The sequence below is a fragment of the Opisthocomus hoazin genome, chromosome 6, assembly GCF_030867145.1.
Source record: "Opisthocomus hoazin isolate bOpiHoa1 chromosome 6, bOpiHoa1.hap1, whole genome shotgun sequence".
NCBI classification, from domain to species: Eukaryota; Metazoa; Chordata; class Aves; order Opisthocomiformes; family Opisthocomidae; genus Opisthocomus; species Opisthocomus hoazin.
This window is the reverse complement of record NC_134419.1, coordinates 38,770,487-38,791,311: the sequence shown is the minus strand read 5'-3', so window position 1 is coordinate 38,791,311 and position 20,825 is coordinate 38,770,487. Positions and strand designations below refer to the sequence as shown.

Genomic DNA, 20,825 nt, shown 5'->3' with positions numbered 1-20,825 from the left:
GAAGCTGCCAGGCTGCAAGCAAGGTGTCGGGAAAGGAGACTGCAAAAATTTAAGACGTTGTTTCTGTGGTTTGTGCCAGCAGTTTGTGGCCGGCACCGAGCAGGAAGCGCAAGGTGTTGACGGGGCAAGAAGAGTGCTCCAGGCTGTGCTCTCTCCCTTCCTCAGCAGATAGCGGAGAATGACAGACCAGCACGGGAAGGATTTTGCCTAGCTGCCTTCCTCCGCAAGCTTTCCAGCCAAGACGAGAACATTGCTGCTGCTCCGTACCTACGCGGAAGGGGCTCTGTAGAGCAACAGTTACGCACCTCATGGACTTCGCTGTGGCTCTAGTGGCTGTCTCCATTGTTTGCGGGATATTCTCCCCCCCTTGCCTCCTTCTAACAAAGATTCTGATTAATGATCGCTCATTCCTAATTGTCAAATTTCTTTTCCTTCATCCTGTGTCTAATCACCAGTGACAGAAGCCATTACGCAAATGAGAGCAGACAACTTCCCACAACTGTTCTCGTTGGTAAAAGCCTTGTAATTTAAAGCTCTGATTTGCAGAGGAAAGCTGCATTTCCCCAAGGCGTCCAGGCATCTGTTCCACTTACACTCCAAGAGCCTCGACTTCCGCTCCCTCCCCCCACAATTAGTCCTCTGCTTGCAACAAATATTTGACTTTGCAAGGCAGTAATTAGAACTTACTTTGCATGTGTTTGTCACAGCAACAGCGTCCCTTTCCCTCGCCTTCTAGGCAGCACCGATGCAGAAAAGCGCCCAGGGAGGACGGTGACTTCAGGACTTCCCAGGACATTGATGGGAGAGGTGCTGTCTCCGACAAAGGAACAGAAGACCATGAACCAGAGTGCCAGGGAGCCCCCCACACATGTGGCAGAAGGCAGGCTTAAAGAAAAGCGCTTTGAAAAAACACATGCAAAGGCAGTACTCCCTGTTGCAGCTGCTGCTCTGCATCCAGGGCTGGGACGGCAGCACAGGGTGACCATGCACCAACGCAGAGGCCTGCCAAGAGACAGTCAAGACCCCGAGTGCACCGTCCCCATTCCAGGACTTTAAAGAGCAGTTGGCTGAGTTCAAGGTCATCTTGCTCTTTGGTAAGAACTGCTGTGAAGAAAAGCAGCAGCAGTCCCGGCCCAGGCACACCCCTCTCGCTCAAAAGCTGCTTTGATGCTGCGCATCTTCCCCTTCACCCCCCACCTGCGTCAGAGTGCCTCCACATCGCAGCTACATCTCACACCTCCTCGACCCTGGCCCTGATCCTGACCCAAGAGCTTCACCCTGCACCCGCTTTATCACCCCAAATTTCCTGGGTGATCACTGAGCTGAGCCTGACCTGATCACCAAGGCGGTAAAACAGTGTATCAGTCTAAAAACCCACACTCTTCTCTTTCTATGGGAAAAATCCTGCAGCCACGATCTACAAGGATTAAGAGAAAGGTCACTTCTTACAAAAATCTCGCTTTTCAAGAAACGGAAATGGGGGAAACAAAGGAGAAGAAAGGTATTATATAACCTAAGGTAATAACAGCAAACAAGAAAAAGACTAAAAGTTACAAGTGAAAAGTCTTGGAGCCAGATCTGGTTTTCAGATGACACGGTTCTCATACCTCAGTTTCCGCTGCACAGCCTGAGACATCTCAGCTTCGTGGTGCCAGCCGTGCATGTTCCCCAAGAGGCATTTGCACAACAGGAAGACGACAGGATCAGACATAACGGACCACTCAGCTCAGCAGAACAGACACAAGTGCGTATTCAGAGATGGTGAGCACGGCAGGCAAGGGTGGACACCCATGGTCACAGAGCAATTCATCCACTGGTCTTTCCCACTCCCTCCACATCCACCCTTGACTCCCAAGGGCGTGAGGAGAGAATGCCAGGGGTGGTAGCCCAGGCTCAGACAGCTGGCTGTCTCTCCTCCCACCACCCCCAGCATCCAATCTCTACTCAGCTCTTATCCAGTTTACTATACATTAGAAACTTGTTCAGATTTAGCCAACATTTCACTGATGGTTAGATGCCAAGATTGCTGTAGAGTCAATATTACCATAAAATAACTGTGTCTTTAGTAGGTAGAGTGGACTCCACCACCCAAGGCTGCTAACATGCAGCAGAGGTACATAGAGGAAGCCTCCCCTCAAAATCTCCTTGACCAAAGTATGAGTCGGATAAAGGACCAAAAGGAGGACAAGACACCCCAAAGGACAAGCAACTGATAGAACTCATTAGACCTGACAGTGCAGTTTGCTCTGTCACCCTATCAGTGACCAGAGCACAGTGACACCATTCAGGTCAGCAGGGAGGGGAACTTGTTCCCTCCCCACCAACACTTGTTGACAGGGTTCAAGGATACCACCTTATTCCCAGCTCCCCTTTCAGGCTTACAGAAGTACTATGAGGAAAGTCGTGAAGACACACAATAATGCAATTGGTATTGCTGTTTTGAAGGCAGTTCCGGAGACCAGCAGCTTTCACCAGTGAAGAACACAAGTGGAGTTACAAAGACTGAAAGGCAGCTTTATACACACACCTCCTTTAACAGCTCTCCTGCACAGCCACTCACAAAATAAAAGCCACACAGTTCCGTTGTTCAACATTGGTTGTATTTAAGAACTACAGTTCAGAAGGTACCGTGTGTCTGTCACACCCCACCCCCTGCACACACACCCCTAGCAGAGAACACACACAGCTTCCCAATACCATGGCAAGGGGCATTGAAAGCACAAGGTGAAAAGGGAAGGGCGCGGAGTCAGTCCATCAGTGCATTGTAAATGAGCTTTCACGAAGTCAAGTGCAGCAAAACCTGTTCAGACACTTTAAAAGTTAGACCTTTGGCAAATAAAGAAAAAAAACAGGATCCTAAAGTTCTGTAAGTACCATTCTCTCTCCACATGGGATATGAAGTCCCACCCTGAGCGTCAAGAGTTGATGGTGCCTGACAAGCAGTACTGTAGATTACCACGTGCTGAATAAATAGCATAGAGATGGGATTTCATCTGAGCATCTTTCAGTCAAGGGCATGTGCCCAGGATGCCTGGGAAGGCCTTGCTTTTGGCCAGAGTCAGCAGTTTAGCCTTCTTCCTCACCTGCCTGAAGGCTGAGCACTGACAAGCATCCAGCTGAGCGACCTTCGTCTGGATCTAACCACAGCTCTAGAGTCTGCAACAACTAACGTGGCAGTTAGACTACTCAGTGACACGGACATACTTCTTAAACAAGGACCCTGGCAGCTGCCAGTTACACTTCATTTGTTCTGACCTGTAAAGAGACCAGAAAACTAGCCCCTGGGACCTCCTGTTCGAGAAGCCTTTCGCCTTTGTGCAAGACAAGCTCACCGCAACCGGTGCATGAGCTGTCCCAGCAGATGTGACCCTGGGCCAAAGATGGAGCGCTTCTAGAGCGGCATGTTCTCAACACTTTTATCAGAATCCCATGTCAGAACAAGTCCCGAAGAACCAGAGGGAAAACACTGGGAAGTCTCAACAGAGCAAATTCCTCACTATTCTCTGGGATGAGATATACGGGCTATGAAACAGCTTCTCCCACCTCTAGCTCCTGGGACCCGTTAGAACCGCATCAAATATACAAGACCTTTGCACTACCCCCCAAACCAGGGACAGCAGTGCAGCACACCTCAGGGAATAAAAAGCCAGCCTCCGTATGAGCCTAAGGCTTTTGCATGGAAGGGGAGGAAAGCAAAATGATTTTTCAGGGTGACTGCTGAGGATTCTTAAAACAGAGGCTTGTCTGGTTCCTGTGCCCTGGTCTTCTCACTTCCCAGCCTGCCATGTCAAGTCCCAGAACACAACCAGGATCAAGACAAACTTAACCACATTTAAACCGAAAGCCCTGACCTCTTTCACATGACTGTACAAGGAAGGGAACCACACACTGGCATGGACTTAACTGATGGACAGGAGCCACACATCATCACACAAACACACACACCTGTGCGCAGCCACACACACTTGAGTTCTAGTAGTTTCAGTAAAAAGGGCACTTTCCTGTGTCAGTCCAAGGAGCCAGCACCCCTGCTGTGGAGATGGGAGGCTCTGCACCTATACGACACTGCATTTTGACAGACTAGCTCAGCATCCCTGGGGATTTGCTCTTAAAAGCGTGGCTTAATCGTTCAAGACTTGCAGAGTGCCCTAGCATTTATACATCTCCCTTCATAACGCTACATCCCCTTTTAACCACGCTGCAGCTTCAGAAGAACAGGAGAGAAGCCTTCACTCCCCAGAGAAAGCTGTCAGAAAGGAGGTTTATCTAGACTCCTACAACACAGATGTTATTTGGAGAGCATAGGATATGGTGCTCACACACTAGATGAATTTGTTCTGATCTCCACCCTGTACTAAGTCCACAGCAGAGATGTCTCAAGTTGATGAAATTGAGTCACTTGTCCAGTTGCTCATCACACAGAGGCCTTACTACATGTTTGCTTCCGCTATACAGAAAGGTGCCAGAGTTGAGCATGGACAGGGCCTCTAACAACAGAGGACTGTGAAACCTATCACTCTCCATCTTTTATCCACTGCAGGCATCAACACATAAACCCAGCCAGGAGGCCCAAACCCCATGCAGCTGAGGAAACATGATCACTCCTGGTTCTACTCCAAGACCTTCTTCAAATGCCTGAAAATCCTGAAGCAACACATCCGAGTGCAAGAAGCCATGCTCCTTGTTGTGGCAAACAGGGCAGAGGGAGAAAAAACAAGTTAGTGAGCATGAATCCAGCTTCCAGTAAGTGCAGACTCTTTCTTGGGAGGTTCGGTTAGATGAGAGTGGAGGATGAATGGGGTACTAACGGTTTTGCAGTTCCAGTAGCCCCTTTTATTGTAGTGGGGCAGAGATGGGCCAGGAAACCCACCAGTCTGTTAAGTGCTGCGTGCAATACTAGCGCTCAGTATCTTCCATTGCTTGTGAACAAAGCAGCTCCAACATCAGTCACCCGGGCAGCCAGGTATTAGTCATACCGTCCCTTAATCATCATATTCAACAAGGGACCCACCTGTTCAGAACAAAAACAGATTGTTAGCTGGAACAGTTACACAGAAATGGCAGCTGCAGAGCCTGCTCCCTCTGCATCACACCACCTCATGAGCTGAACGGCTCAGGGCACAGGATCTCAGCGCACAAACTAAGCCTAAGGTACACCGAATCAGGCTCAAAGTATTTTCTAGACAAAACACTGGGGCACCCTTAAGCACATTCTCAAATACCCTACCAAAATTGCACGGTACTCTGCCAACACCCAACTGTAGCTGTCACCACAACACTGCATCCATGGTATTGGAAACATTGCGCCTTCCACCCTAGATTTGTGGTTTCTGAGCAGATGCTATTAAAAGGAGTCAATAGTCACCAGGGGCTACTTTTTGCAGGGCAGAGAAGGAATACGCTTACTCACTGAATCCTCTCTGGTCCTCGTTGTCACCTGGAAGGAAGGCTAGGACCAAGGATTTTGCTAAAGTTTTGTTTTCAGTCAAGACCACTCCCACTTCTCAGCACTGAGGGAAGTTCAGCGTGCTACAGCAGTAAGACCATCTCAGGGGAGAGGCATGAGCTCACTTGTGTGCGCTAAAGAGGAGTTCCTGCACAGTGGTAAGGGTTACAGACCATGGAAACATTTCTGTTCACGTCCAGTATTTCACATCAGCAGGAGATTTTCAGAAGCATACTCTTACTATCTCAATCTGTCTTTTTGAAATACCAATTCGTAAAAATTGCAAAGAATTCAGAGACGACCGAGATGTACGTTAACGGGGAAGCGCATGACTTAATAGAAGAGATTTCTCTTATTCAACAGATAAAACATTTTCTTTTTTTTGTCAAATACTGGGTATTGTTGCTGCACAGAAGGCTAAGGAGAGTTTGGGAGCAACACTTCGCTGGCAGTGCCCAAAGCCAAAGTACACCTTCCCCCACATACAAGAACAATTACTCCATTGTTTGTAGTGGTCCTCTCCAGAATTATAATTTAAAGAGCTTGCCTTTTTGTAGCCAGAGGACCTTCTGAAGACAGCAGGAAGAACCATTCACAGCAACAGAGCAACCCTGCTTTCTCTCCTACCCTCACTGTGACACCTGCAGAGCCAAATAGTTGGCATCTCGAGTTTTGCATTAAGCCATCACGATTTCAACAGTAGTGAATACATTGTTCAGTTTTGTACCTCTTGTGGATTTCCTAAGGCTTCTCCCAGCATCTTCTCGATGTTCCTCATTATCGCCACTTTCTGATGAGCCTTTAATGGATATTCAATTCTCTTTGGGGTTGGGGCACCCTGAAATATGAAAAACAGCTCACTGCATGCTTCCTGAACTGGCAGATTATTCCACCTTCTCCCAGTTCTTTACACGCCACTCGAAAGGGAGAGAGTAGCTTCAAAGCTAAGGATTTGGTGCAATGAAGTTCTCATACTGACAGCACGTGCCAGTACACCTCTACCTGAAAGAATCCTCTGGGACAGACATATCCAAGCTGTGCAGGAAGGTGCTTGTACTTACCTTGTACCAGAAGTTCACAGTGATGGTAATCCCCCCATTCAGGAGAGACTCGATATGGTGCCACCTGCACAGAAACCACACAAAAAAAGAAAAGAAACTATTGCTGCAGCTTACAGTGAAATACCTTGGACGGATGAGTTCAGAGAGCACAAGACAAGCCTTGCCCTATACCACCATCAAGACCTTGGAACTTCTGCAAAGCTCTCCTTATTTAAGTACAGATGCTTTTCTTGCACAAGTTAGTGAAGTCTTCACACAATAATGTAGCATCAGGGAGAACTACCACTCCCATCCAACACACAGGAAGTAGAAGCAGATTGGCCCAAGATATCACAGAAAATATCGTACTTCCTGGGGAAGGCAAAACGAAATTCTCTTACGGGCCAACCCAACACTCGAAGCAGAAGACCTTTTAAACCTCTGTTTAAAAGCTGGTCGCTGTGCGGTCCTGCTATCCTTACCAGTACATAGGTATGTATAGCACATCCCCTGGACCCACCACCGTCTCGTAGCCAACCACGCTCCGGAAGTTCGGAAACTTCTCATAGTCAGGATTGTCAAAGTCCACCTAACAGAAGAAAACATTCAGAAACTCAGAAGACTTTCCTGCAATGACAGTCCTCATTATTGGCTCTCAGTATCAAATTATCCTGATCTTCCCTATACAGCTTTTACTTTCCCACTCATGTCTTAACCATATTGCAAGGTCCTGCAGTACCCCCAGAGTACCACCAACTTAGACAGCAGTCCTGCAATTTGTCTCTGAGGAAATCAGTGTTCGACCAAGTGATCAATGAAACAGAACAGAGAAGGTAGCAACTGCAGCCCAGCTGTGCTATCAGTAAGGAGATATTTACACCCCTAGCACTTGCAAGTCAGGATCCGACACAAACAGAAACACGAACAGTCCCTCCACCTATTCTCAATGTATTCACCAGTTAACAGATTTGAACACAGGTTTTGCAAAAGCTCAACAAGTGGCACGCAGCTTTAATCCCAGCACAGGTTCCCTCCACCCAGCATCTTCACCAACGCCCTTTTTTGGCATGGAGCAGAGAACAGATCTGCTGCTCTCACCTGGCTCTGTCTGTCACACGGATGGTGCACAGGATAAGGGTAGAGGCATTCAAACTGATCAGGAGGGAACAGGATACACCTCTTGTAACCCTTAATCTGAGCGAAGAAGTTCTGCTGCTCATCATAATGTGCTGGTGTCACATTCCCTACACAGAGAGAAAAGACAATAATCACAACACTCTCACATACAGGTATGAAAGACGGAAGCAAGTTATATTCCTTGCGAGAGACAGTAAATACACTCCCACATATTCAGAAAACTAAACAAGGAAAATGATCACAGGATCGTTACAAACTGATCACTGTCAGCCTTTATCGAGCAGTTGCTATCCCACTTAATTTCCATTCTAAATCCATATTCAGCAACTTATGCTCTACAGGATTAGGATTTCCAGCTTGTTTCCATGATCAACAGATGGTAAACATTGACGGGAAGCTTCTTCATAAAACACTGTTCAGATGACAAGTTGTGGAATGGACTTTCAAAAATTATTAGTCTAGAGAAAATGAGCCCAACAGTCTGATTTTGAAAAAAAAATGCTAGTGGTTTTGCAAGGAAACAAGTAATTAAGTCTCTGTCATAAGCACTCCCAATAGCACCTCCTCAGTTTGACGAACAGTTATGAAGCTTGACTGCTGCATCTTAAATTTAATCAAATGTTTAAATACAGTGGGTCATTTTGTACCCTTCACAACTACATTTTTCAGGCTGTTGGCCAATTCAGATACTACTCTTAGCTTGCTCTATATATGTATTTCACTAATGAGAAGGTAACAGTTAATCCAGTAACTTCATTAAACAGATCATACAGTCACTTGCTCCTGTAAAGATGCTCCTTTTTCTAGCACGCACTGGTTCAAGACAATTCCTTGGTTTTGTGCATAACTTGTTGCTAATAGAATTTTAGTGATCGTTTTATGACCTGTAGGGAAGTGCTGGGGCAGTGCTTTTATGTCAAGTTCTCTTCTCCCAGCTAGTAAAACAAGTGGCAAACTACTGTAAGTTGAGTATGACTTGTTGCAAAGGGGAAAAAAAACCATCTGCCATCAGAACTGAACAGCCATGAATTGCCAAGTAATTCTAATTGGACAATTATAACGAGATGTGACGGCCACATTGATTACAAGCCATGCCACTTCACAAAAGTGTGTATATTCCTTGCCCAGTTACTGAGATTACTTCCTATTAGAATGCCCTCCTTGTCAACAGCGTAGTAGTACCTCTGTCTTCTAAGGCACCTGCCTATGAGTCGGTCTCCACATGGATTTGGAATTCCACTCTATCCAGATATTTTTAGGATTTATTCATCTTCAAGTTCTCCAGTGCCCTCTAACCTTCCAAGAAGAAATTCAGCTCTTAATTGAAAGAGAATTCCTCCCCATAGTGTACCAGCTCAAATAAGAACAAATGCTTCACCGAATAATCAGCATTTCCTCCTGAGTAGACAATAGACACGCTGAGAAAAGCCCAGCAGAAACTCTGCTCAATCTGCACACCCTTCTGCATTTTAAATCTGAAGACTCAGCATTTTAAATCTACAGCATCTGAAGCATTCAAACAATAAACAGGTCTCAGAATACAATTAGCAGTTACAGAAAACACAGCCCTAGCGGCATCGCACAGAGCCCTTCCATGAGCAGATTACGTCCAGGCATTCACAGTACCTTCCTGGTGAAACACAGGCTATTCCCCTGGTTGTTTCCTCTCTACAACCCAAGTTAAGTTGTGACAACAGTCCCTTCCCAACCCAAAGCTTTAAACTGCCTGCTCTCAAGGAACACTTAGAAACTAGTGGAAAATCCATTTGAAAGACCTTCTGGAACTGAAATATAGGACTGCTGACCAAATCTTCTCCCCTTCTCCTCCAGGCAGGGGAAACTGCTTACCTTCCATGCCAATAAGCAGCAAATTAGAAGTCAGCTGACCCCAGCCACGTTTCCCTTGCTGCTTGTTAATCCAGTTCCAGTTGAAGCCAAGGAAATCCATCACAATCTTCCTTCCAACTGTGTCATTCAGGGTTTGCTGCAGATATAGCCTGTATTTTCCCAAAGACAAGCAGAAATCAAGTATTAAGCTTCGGCACAAACATAAATGCGTATCTGCATCTCTTCAGAAAGACTTCAAAACAAAGAGACATAACTCCCAGAGATTCTGTTCTGTCATCACACACCATAAACACTGGTGGAAAGAAACAGATTCAAAAAGTCCCTAAACTTTGCTGAAAGCTTTCCTGGTACAGAAAGGAGCAGAGCTCAGTTCTGCTTGAACAATCAGAAGGGAAAATAAAGAATTTTAGAGCAAGAACAACCCCCTCCTCACAGTGCAGGCAGCGGAAACTGAAAACAGACTGGCCCCTATCAAATACCAAATACACTCATGACTAACCCCCAGATAAATGCCACCACTCTAACTCACATTCAATACGATTACCTCTTCTAGTAGTAGTGCGTGAGGGCAAAAAAAGGGCTCAGGAAACCCAGCACATTTCAGTACCAAGTTACTTCAAAACCATACTTACATTTAGACATTGAGGATCAGAGAAATCAAACATCTCTATCAACAATTACAGTATTACTGACTACTGTCTGCAATGCTAGAAGAAAAATGCATTTTTAAGCTTAAATGCTGCCCTCTCTCTTGGAAAAAGCACACCCAAAGCTGAGAAAGAAAAGAAAGGCACAGATGACAAGTGGACATGGACACAGAGTTGCTTCCAATTAAGACATAATTAAGCATTTGTAGATCCTTTTACAGGGCTGGTGACTGATAAAATTAACTGAGAGTTTAAGTACAGTTGTTACTAGTCATATTCTGTATAAACATGAAGCTCCTCTCACTAACTTGCAGCTCTGTTAGTGGTGTAGTCCATCACCACCAACAAATACACTGCACTTATGCAACCCTTTCTCACCTTTCTGAAAGAGGGTTAGCACCAGCTACCTTGCTTTTTTTGTAGTAAATGATGAGTGCTATGGTCTGTACCTTTCAATCACATAACTAAGCTCCCCTACCAATACCATAGGCTGCCAAAAGAAAGTGAAGCTCAAGGCTTTCTCTGTCCAAACCCTGCCTCGGACAGAGACCAAAAAAAGTCTCCGCAAACAATGCGAACAGTTTGATGAACTAATGGTATGACCTTTTTTGCCAGGTAACAAGGCTGCTGTCAAGTAGCAGCGCTGCAGGAAAAGCAGGGCTACAAAAAAACCAAAAGGTTTTGAGAGGTTTTAACCATCAACACTCACCAAAGAGAAATTTACCCCCTACGCAGACCTGCAGAAATAGAGAAACTTCCACGCATCACTTACCTCTCAGCACTCCCTTTTTGTTGTATTTCTTTGAGTCTGTCCACAAACTCGGCAAACTTCATCTCTTCCCTGCTCGACTTGGGTTTGAAGTTCTTAAAATTGGCCATCTTCTTCTCATCATAGTACAAAAATTTGTGTGTGCTGGCACTGTACACTGAGAAGTCCCCATTGCCAATGTTTTCCTGGAGGTAGTCCAGGTCCCATTTCAGAGCGGGGTAAACCAGATTCGTATCTGTCAGCACCACTGGCTCCTGGGGAGAAACAGGAAGCTTTCTAATTCAAAAACTTCCTCAACTTGAGAACAATCATATTTATCATGGCATCCACACAAACTCTCCTTAAAAACAGGGAACTGGACAAAGCATTTAGAGTAATCAAATACCTTGGTTTGGGGAGAAAAAAAAAGCAAAACACAGCAGGAAGATTTAAGAAAGTGGTGGTCTGTTCCTACAGCAAGCTCCTAGTAGCAATGACAGAGATCCCACTACCTACTCAGCTAATCTCTGACACCTGAGCTTAGACAAACACTAACTGGGAACAATTTTAGGACTCCTTGGTCCTGCCACATAGCAAGGAAACACAGCAGATTCTGCCCAGTCACTTCCAGCCTCAGCGATGAAGGGGTAAATGCTAGGAGGAAGATACCTCTGGATGCAGAAACAGAGACAGTACTCATCTCTTTCTCCAGATGACAGCAGATAACCTTCAGCCATCAAAAAACTGACGTTACCCCATCTCCTCTACACCAAAAAAAGAACAACTATGAGAGGAAGGCAAAGAACATAACGTATCTCCTCACCCATAAATAGCAAGCAACCTAAACAAGAATAACAGCTGCTGTGTTTCCAAGCTGCATATGCACAGCTTCCCTTCTTACAGACTTTCCTCAAAAAAAAAAAAAAAAACCCAAGGAGCAATCTTACCAAAACTGGATTGAGCTTGTCCAGCCCCAACAAAGCGCCGTCAGTGCAGGGCAGCTTCCACACCTGCAGCCCTTCTCACTCAGAAAACAACGAACGCGCGCCTGCAGTTTTACAGAACGCTTCCACGGCTTCCCCCTGGCCCACAAAGCACCTGCAGCGAGCGGCTCCTGCCAACCCCACAGCTCAACGCTGCGGCTCCGACCAGAAGCGTCCGCTGCAGCCAGGAGCGGGGCCAGCGGCCGCCACCGAGCCCGCGCGGGGAGGGGGCATGCGGGCGTCTCGCGGCCGGCAGCGGGACGGAGCCCCGCGCCCGCCAGCCGCCCCGCGGGCCCGTCCCGTCCCGGCGGCAGGGCTCGCAGCCCCCCGGCCCCCCGCACCTCGTTCTCGATGAGCTCCTCGGCGCGGGGGTCGCTGTGGCTGAGCCGCGGGATGGGCCGCGTCTCGAAGGAGTAACGGCGGAACTGGGAGTCGCTCCAGCCGGGCCCTGCTGCTACCGCCGGACCCTCCCGGCAGCCAGCAGCGGCCGCCACCGAGGAGGAGGAGGCCGCCGCCATCACCGCCGCCGCTGCCGGAAAACCCGGAACTAGAAACCAGGAAGCGGAAGTTACCCGCCCACGGCGACGCCGGAAGCGGAGGGAGAAGGCGGGAGGCGTGGGGGCATCATCGAGAGGGCAGAACGGACCGGCGGCGGCGGCGAGCGGCGCCCCCGCGCGGGGGGAGGCTGGCGGCCGCCTCTGCCCTCCGGCGCGTTTCGGCCCTCGGCGAGGTCGCGGACCCCGTGGGAGCGGGCAGCCCACGCGGGGACATCCCGCGGCAGAACGCAGAGACCATCGTCCGTGGGGCCTCGGGGCACGGCCCCCAGCGCCGACGGCCCCGTCCCCTGGGCGCCGCGGGGGCTGCGGGAGCCGCGCCGCTGCCTGCCCCTAACACGGCCGCCATGGCTGCCCGCTGCCCCGCCGCAGGCAGACAGCATTGGCTGAACGCTTTGCGCAGGAAGAACTGCGGCACGCTGCTCAGGGTGGCTGGCATCCGCCTGTCGATCGATGGCAAACCACGTCGTTTCAGCGAGGTTTCAGGAATCGCATGCCTAGGGCCGGAGCCGCTGAATGTTTTTCTTAGTGCGTGCTTATTCCGTGAGATGACGTCGACTGCAAGCAGTGAGAACGGTGATTGCCCTTTTCCAAGCACGGGTGCCACGTGAGGCATCACAGAATCACAGAATGGTCGGGGCTGGAAGGGACCTCTGGGGGTCACCCAGCCCGACCCCCTGCCCAAGCAGGGTCACCCAGAGCAGGCTGCACAGCACCGCGGCCAGGCAGGGCTTGAATATCTCCAGAGAAGGAGACTCCACAACCTCCCTGGGCAGCCTGGGCCAGGGCTCCGTCACCCTCAGAGGGAAGAAGTTCTTCCTCATGTTCAGATGGAACTTCCTCTGCTTCAGTTTGTGCCCATTGCCCCTTGTACTGTCGCTGGGCACCACTGGAAAGAGCTTGGCCCCGTCCTCCTGACACCCACCCTGCAGATATCTGTAAGTATATATTAGGTCCCCTCTCAGCCTTCTCTTCTCCAGGCTGAACAAGCCCAGCTCCCTCAGCCTCTCCTCGTAGGAGAGATGCTCCAGTCCCTCCTCATCCTCATAGCCCTCTGCTGGACTCTCTCCAGTAGCTCCTCATCTTTCTTGAACTGGGGAGCCCAGCACTGGACACAGCACTGCAGATGGGGCCTCACCAGGGCAGAGCAGAGGGGGAGGAGAACCTCCCTCGACCTGCTGGCCACACTCTTCTTGATGCACCCCAGGATCCCATTGGCTTTCTTGGCAGCCAGGGCACACTGCTGGCTCATGGTCAACCTGTCGTCCACCAGGACACCCAGGTCCCTCTCCACAGAGCTGCTCTCCAGCAGGTCAGCTGTTCAGAAAATGTTGGTCTCCGGCATTCAGCAGTTTTCACCCTGATGGATTTGCTGCTCTGGCTGCACAGAGCTTTGCGTTCATGAGAATAACACAGTCTATTTTCCTCTGTCCTTCCAAAATGTATTAATGTGCTTAGTCTCCAGGAAAACGAGTGCCCCCTCACCTTTTGAATCTACACACCACTCCTGTACAGGTTAAGAAAAATTTTTACACACAAACATATTTGGGTGGTTAGGAAGCTTGAGCCACATCTATGGAAGACTCAAACATAAACCAGAAAGTAAATACCCAGCGGTGAAGAGCTGGTGTAAGGAGCAGCCGACCGTGATCCGTGCCCGCCACGAGGCCCGAGCCCGGACGGATGCGCAGCCGGGAGCCTCTGGTCCCTCTCCCCGTGCCGCGCTGTCGCTGTGGGACCGGCGCCCGGCGCTGCTCCCCGGAACACGCCAGCTGCACGGCAGCACTGGGCTCGGAGTTGGCAACTTCAAAACACCGACTGACATACTGACTTTGCTGTATGCTCAGCTGTAAGGGAGTTGGCTGAATGAAGACATCGTCCCTAAAATGACACCAAGGCCTTTCTGTGGGGTAAGCGAACGGACCCCGTTCTAGCCTGTGACAAGGCCCGTGCCGCAGGCATGCTGTCTCGCAGATGGATTGTTATGGCTCATTGCTGTCTTCGTTCAATTAGTAGGGTTACAACTAATATTATTAGAAGGAATGACTTTAATGACAAATCGTCCATGATAGCTTTTGATCCGCAAAGGTTCATAATGCAGATCGTTACGGAGACAATGCCCGTTATCGCTGATGTGAGTAACTGAAGGAAAACGAGTTCTACTGCCCCTTGAGTTTACATAATGGAGTAAACTGCAAAATCCTGTAATGCTCACATTGATTTTATCTAAAATAACATATTGCTTACACTTGAGGAAGGGCATCGCCGAATTAACACGCCGTTTCGGCTGTTGGGTTTCCCTGGCTCTACGGAGAGACGCCGATTGCATTCGGGTACGAACTTTGAGGACAGTGACGCTGACACCACGAAGGCAATTTGCATACGGCCGCCAGCCGCGGCATCGACCCGGCCGAGCACCGGCCCGGCTGCCCGCAGCGCCGGGCATTCCACGCCGCGACAGCCAAGCGAAGCGCCGCACCGGCCCCGTTTCCGTCCATTAGCTCGTACGTCGATACCACAGTAACGGCGCCCGATTATAATGAACGCCCGGGACTGCGCGTTCGCGCCCTGCGGCGCGGGCGGGCGCTGCGGACGCCCCGCCCCCGCGCTAGCCCCGCCCCGCTCTAGCCCCGCCCCCGCCCGAGCGCTCACGTCCCTCCCAGCCACCCTCGGCCGCGCCTGCGCGGTGGCGGCCATGGCGGCCATGGCGGCGGCGGGGCTGCGCCGTGTCCTCTGGCAGCGGGCGGCCGGCCGGCTGTGGGCGGCGCGGGCCGGCGCGGCGGCGCCCCCGGGGGCGCGGGCGGGTGAGCGGGAGGGGGGCCTCGGGGGGCCTGGGGCCGCGGCGGGGCGGGGGCCCGGTGACCCCGGGGTGCGAGGGCGGCGCGACCTCCGCGGCCGGGCGGCGGCTGCCGGCGGGCCCGCCCCCAGCCTGCCTTGTCGCTCTCCCGGCAGCCTCGGAGATGCCCACGGACATGCTGCCCGGGCCGTACCCGCGGACGCCGGAGGAGCGGGCCGCCGCCGCCAAGAAGTACAACATGCGGGTGGAGGACTACGAGCCCTACCCCGACGACGGCTTCGGGTGAGCGGGCGGCAGGCCGCGGGCGGCTCCTCCCAGCTTGGCGGGGCGGGCTGCGGGCCGGCGGGTCCCGGGGGAGCAGCGCCGGGTGCCCCGGAGCCTGGGCGTCCCGCCCGCATGTCCCGCAGCGGGGACAGATGCGTGGGTCGGAGTCAACACCGCGTGAGGGGCTCCAGGCGCGGGTGTAGCGCAAGCCGAAGGGGGCTGAGCCGGCAGCCCCTGCCCCAACACGGATTCCGGGAGGCGTCCGGATGCTGGGGAGCGCTTCGGCAGGTGCAAAGCGCCAGAGCTGGGGTCCTGCGTGCCCCTTAAGCTTGCGTTTTTTCCCAGCTGGTGTTGCCTGAAAAGGCTGCTTTGAGGAGCGCCGCTTGTTACGGCGACCGGCGTCAAGGTGATGACTGTCTCGTGTATGTGTTTAAAAGAATGTATGTGCATAGGACCTGTAAAAACGAAGTAGTGTTGAAGTCTTCCATTTCCGTAGGTCTTTCCCATAGTGTCTCCTACACAACTTACCTAAATTAATGCAGATTTCTTGTATGCTTGGGTTTTTGTCTGTTTCTCACAGGTATGGTGACTATCCTAAGCTCCCTAACAAGTCTCTTCACGAGAGAGACCCCTGGTACCAGTGGGACCAGCCGGACATGAGGCGTAACTGGGGAGAGCCGGTAGGACTGCCAGCAGCACGTTTCATTATGGTTCCAATGCTCCTGTTACTCAGTAGTAACACGCCCATCTCGTTAGCGCTTGCTGTTTAATTCTTTGCGTAACTGCGTCGCCGAGTGCAGCGGTGTGTTGCCTCTGCGTGCGGGGGTGGTTGGCTGGAGGGAGACTTAGGCTGTGGCTGTCAGGGTAAGTACTTTGAAAGCGCTGAGGAGTGTTAACATCTTGCTACATACGAGGAGGGAGGCTTTACAAACTTAAGTTTCTCTGTAGGAACAGGAAAGTCTCCTCCATGTTCTTTGCCCGATCTGATTCAGTATGAGGGCTTAGTTCAGAATCGTTTAGCAAAGATGCCATCATTTGAGTGAAGTCCTTTTAGTCCAACGGAAGTAGCTATTGCTGCTTTATTACTTCAGGGTTGTTTTGGGATAGAATACAAATGAGGAGGTTTTCTCTGAAGAAAGTTCGCAAGATATCCTTAAGAGAGATGGATGAGTAAAGTGCCTGTTTTAACTGTCAAGTTCTAAGTTCCTCAAACTGCTTCTCAGGAGTAACTTTTCAGTTAGTGTGTGACCTTTCTGTGAATGACTGCAATCTAACTGTGATTACCGGACTTGGTAATTGACTTGAGCTCCCCTTAATGAAAGTAGAGATGATGTAAGCAGGTGTATGTAATCTGTCATAGTATAAACAGCCAGAGCATCATAGCATGTGTACCACGGTACAAGTGCATATTAGAATGACTGTAGAAGCACGTGACAAAACGTGGTGATTCTGTGTTGTTGAGGTGCTCGGTACAGGAAGGCTGGCACATGGGATTGGCAGCAGGAGACAGAGTGGAGCATGCTAGTGCGTCCCCGGGGTCAGCAGATGCCTCTGCTTCGGCAGTGCGGTTCTGCTCAGTCTGGCCCTCTGGGCTGGATAGCAAACGGCTCTGTGTGCAAAGGGGAAAGATGGGGAGCTAGAGGCAGTTTAGAGCTTCAGATTAGGGAGTTCCCCGCTTTCATTAGTGTGAAGGTAGACCATGGGCAGAACATGCTGGGTCCACTTCAAGGCAGAAGCTAAAGTGCCTTCTGCTTCAGTCAGCAGGGGCATTAGCTTGCTGCCAGCCCTGCTCTTGGCGTGCAGTAACAGCAGCAGGTGGTCTGCCTGTTTTGAGGAACCAGTTTCCAAGTGGCATGTAGTTGCTTCTTTGTTTCAAATGACACTGCTCCTTCTGTTTGGGTGTGTGACTGAACTTCCAGAAATGAGGGTACCAATTTATACCATGCCTTTTCAGCAGTGCTGGGGAACAAACCTAAGGGGATCATGTATATAAATAAAAGCTGCGGCTATCCTATGATGAAGCATCTTGGCTGGTATAAGCATAGGATGGAATTTAGAGTCCTGAGTTTTATGTGAGTGACAACTTGCTGTGACTGTAGGTAAATCACTTACCTCCTCTGTGGCTTTATCTCTGCTTGTAAGGTGGAGATGAAACAGCTTCTGGCAGTTTTGGGAACACTGTAAAGCACTTCTTGCCTTGGTACAAGCAGCTTGAGGACTGTTGGTAAATGTGCGGCCCTTTTCCTTTGTTCTTTAGATGCACTGGGACTTTGACATGTATATTCGGAACCGTGTGGATACATCCCCTACTCCAGTTCCCTGGCACACCATGCGCAAACACTTCCTTGTCTTTTTGAGTACCATGCTGATCATGTTTGGTCTTGGAGAGATCTATCCATCTTACAGGCCTGTGGTGAGTGACACCCTTAGGTAAAGGGGGGAAAAGTGTCTGTGTTTCTTGCCACTGCCAATGCCCAGAAGAGTGGTTTTGCTGAAGCTGAGTGGTGAGCATGAATGCAAAACCCTGCTGCAGGCCGGGGATGGGCCAGGCGACTTCCTGTGGCCTCATCCAGCTTGAGTTCTGTTGACTGACTTTGCTCAGCTCACAGATTCTTTCGTAGTGAGCAGTTCCTGTTCACAGGGAACTAATTTTAAGCTATGCTGCTTACAGTATCCCCTCTTTGGTCTAGGTGTTCTCTTCCCCTATGTGCATCTGCTCGAGGGAGATGCTATCTCTCTTTTCTTGCCCTGTGTTTTTAGTTATATCTCATGACCTGGGTCATTCGGAGTGTACTTCAGAAAAATGTGTCTGCATACACAAACAGCTTTTGCAGCATATTGTGCTGTGAGAGGAACTGTTGGTCAAGATTAAATGCAAGACCACCTTGATGTTTCTGTTAAAAGACGTAGAGTTCTTTGTACAAATCCATCTCTGAATTTACTTCCTTTGTACTCTGCTCTTCCTGCTGAAGCACTTAAGAAATGAAAATTTAAGTTGTAAATGACAAGCCTTGATTTGGGTGGGGGTGGGATGGGGTGAAACATTGTCCTTGACCTCTTGTTTGGTGAATTTGCTGCTCTTTGTCTCTCTTCGTAGGGACCGAAGCAATATCCCTTCAATGACCTGTATCTGGAGAGAGGAGGAGACCCCAGTAAAGAGCCACCAGTGGTGACGCACTATGAAATCTGAAAGTTGAAGTGCTGTGTTTCTCCTACGTCAGCTCTGCTGGGGGTGGCGTCTTCTCTAGTGTTCACCGTGGCGTATGTTAGCGCTTGTTCTGCAATGTTCAGCCACTAACTGCAATGAAATACACTGATGATGCCTACTGTGCTGGTTGTCTTCTGTTGGTTTGAGAAGGCTGAACAACAGCCAATGAAATTAAATGACCTTTGTCGTTTTCTCTAGACAGGCTGATATCTGTGGGGCAAAGTTCTGAGTGCAGTCCTAGGACTACTGCTAGTTTATGTACCTTGTGCGCAAACATTCCTTAGCTAAGCCTGTTTATGTAGCAGATATTGCCTGTTACCGAGTGGCTTACTGCAGGTGCTGCTTGCAGTTGAACTAGAATGTCATCATTTGATGTGAAATGACAGGCAGAACCAGACTGGCAAGTGCCAGTGCTTGGGAGTCTCGTACCATGTGAGTAACTGTCCTTGCTGGATTTGGCTTTGCTCTCTTCCTGCTGTAGAGGCCCTCCTGAGTGAAGCTTGCACGACCAGGAGGGAGCACTGGTGAGGCACAGAGCCTTGCAGCATGGAGCTTGGTGCTGACAGCAGAGCTGTGGGCAGCAGTGGTACAAAAAGGCTGAGCAGGTCCAGCGCTGGCCAGACCTGCTTTGCTGTGCCTGGGCTCTGGTCCAAGAGCACAGATGTCCACATTGCTCCTGCATGGCCCAAGCTCCTCTGCCAGGGCTGGAGTTAAGACTGACCCATGAAGGCCATCTGTCTTGCTGCAAACCACTGGGCTTGGGCCTCCTACAGCTTCATCAGCAGTTTGCTTGGGAAAGTTATACGTACAATTTTATTACCCTCCTGGATTTTTCCAGCTTCACTCTTCCCTTGGCATAAGCTTTTCCACTTGTTACTGGAGGAAACAGTACTTTCAGTACTGATTTACAGTGAAAGTTCTCTCAACTCCCCTGTGCTATGTCTTAGACCCTGCTGTTTGGCTGCAGGAGTGGGCGATCACAGAAGGCTGAGGGCTTGGGCTCTTTTGCGTGCTTCCTATAAACTGGCTGCTGTGCTCTGCCAACACCCTGTCATGACTCATAGTTTTGTGCTTTTAAGAGAAGCAGGTATTTGAAGGCAGTGAGTCATGGCTTTTCAATCTATGAAGATTTTTAACCCCAGATTCTAAAGGATGGTTAGCTTGATCTCTCTGGGGGGGTTTCTGTAAGGGTGTGTGTTCAGGGGAATTACATGATGGAATGCTAAGGCATACAAATATTTATGTGTAAATAAAACTAACCTCTTTGGAGGCGCTGAACAGTCACCGTTCTCCTGGCTTTTGTAAGCTGGCAGCTTCTCTTCTGGTTACAGAAATGCTTACTTTTAGATTATGGACAATGATGTTTTACCTGAGAAGGGTTTTTTAAGTTTTTTTTTTTTTTGAGCTGTGGGGACCTTGAAACTGAATTATCTTAGAAAGTATTATGCAGGTGAAAGCACTCCTCAGGGATACTTGAGTAAGAGCTACCGTTCCACAGCAGTTCTGTGACAGCACCATGTACAGCGTTGCGGGAGCTGCAGGAGTCGCTGGGCAGAGTGAAGGCGATGGGGGGTGGTGCTGGCGGCCCTGCCTGGGGCGGGTGCCGTGGCCGGGCAGCGGCTGTGCCTCTGCAGCCGTCTCCTCCGGGAGCTGCACACCCGCTCCGCGTCTCGCCAGTGACTTCACGATGCTTTTCTTCAGGGGGAGGGCGGGATGGGCTGGGCAGAGAACACGGTCCAGAAATCCTTAAAAACGGTGGTTGTAGCGTAGGCGAACTTTCTCGACACAGGAGAGGTGAGGGAGGGTGGTCTGGGCCCTTCCGCGTTGTGCATTTCCTTGGCAACTACAGCACTTCCAGGAAAACGCATCCCCAGGCCGCGCTCCTTCCCCTGCGCCGGGCCGGGGTCACTCGGCGCCTGAGGGGCGGCCGGGGCGGCGGCAGGGCCCGCCTCCGCCTGGCTGCTCCCCGGCCTGCAGCGTCCGCCGTTCCGGTCAGGCGGCTGGAGCGGGTCCGCCGGCGTCGAGACCAGACGAGGAGCACGCAGGGCGGCAGCGGCCGGGCTCCCGCAGCCCCGCCGGCCCTGACGGCCCCGGCCCTGCGCGGCGGAGCCTCCCGCCGCGGAGCCTCCCGCCGCCGCCTGAGCGCGGCGGGG

At 50.5% G+C, this 20,825-nt stretch overlaps 2 protein-coding genes across 2 annotated transcripts; one reads left to right on the top strand and one right to left on the bottom strand.

Moving 5' to 3' along the window:
- Positions 1 to 2,584: 2,584 nt before the first annotated feature.
- On the bottom strand, positions 2,585 to 12,411 carry HIF1AN (hypoxia inducible factor 1 subunit alpha inhibitor). The gene is made up of 8 exons (XM_075422756.1): positions 12,191 to 12,411; positions 10,891 to 11,141; positions 9,472 to 9,620; positions 7,585 to 7,730; positions 6,969 to 7,075; positions 6,508 to 6,571; positions 6,174 to 6,284; positions 2,585 to 5,011 (listed from the first exon to the last, which is right to left on the bottom strand). The coding sequence occupies exons 1-8, from the start codon at positions 12,365 to 12,367 to the stop codon at positions 4,967 to 4,969; spliced, it is 1,050 nt and encodes a 349-aa protein (XP_075278871.1). The 5' UTR covers positions 12,368 to 12,411; the 3' UTR covers positions 2,585 to 4,966.
- A 2,730-nt stretch (positions 12,412 to 15,141) lies between these two features.
- NDUFB8 (NADH:ubiquinone oxidoreductase subunit B8) lies at positions 15,142 to 18,791 on the top strand. The gene is made up of 5 exons (XM_075422755.1): positions 15,142 to 15,207; positions 15,356 to 15,482; positions 16,045 to 16,144; positions 17,722 to 17,877; positions 18,562 to 18,791. The coding sequence occupies exons 2-5, from the start codon at positions 15,364 to 15,366 to the stop codon at positions 18,652 to 18,654; spliced, it is 468 nt and encodes a 155-aa protein (XP_075278870.1). The 5' UTR covers positions 15,142 to 15,207; positions 15,356 to 15,363; the 3' UTR covers positions 18,655 to 18,791.
- Positions 18,792 to 20,825: the final 2,034 nt, after the last annotated feature.

What these genes read in the sequence shown, in the direction of transcription:
- HIF1AN (XM_075422756.1), bottom strand. Translation starts at nt 12,367, where the DNA reads ATGGCGGCGGCCTCCTCCTCCTCGGTGGCGGCCGCTGCTGGCTGCCGG. An exon ending in CAAAAAGGGAGTGCTGAGAG is followed by an intron (nt 9,621 to 10,890) that starts GTAAGTGATGCG and finishes GGGAAAATACAG; the next exon opens with GCTATATCTGCAGCAAACCC. An exon ending in CCTTAGGAAATCCACAAGAG is followed by an intron (nt 5,012 to 6,173) that starts GTACAAAACTGA and finishes TGTTCTGAACAG; the next exon opens with GTGGGTCCCTTGTTGAATAT.
- NDUFB8 (XM_075422755.1), top strand. Translation starts at nt 15,364, where the DNA reads ATGCCCACGGACATGCTGCCCGGGCCGTACCCGCGGACGCCGGAGGAG. An exon ending in GGCGTAACTGGGGAGAGCCG is followed by an intron (nt 16,145 to 17,721) that starts GTAGGACTGCCA and finishes TTTGTTCTTTAG; the next exon opens with ATGCACTGGGACTTTGACAT. An exon ending in ATCCATCTTACAGGCCTGTG is followed by an intron (nt 17,878 to 18,561) that starts GTGAGTGACACC and finishes CTCTCTTCGTAG; the next exon opens with GGACCGAAGCAATATCCCTT.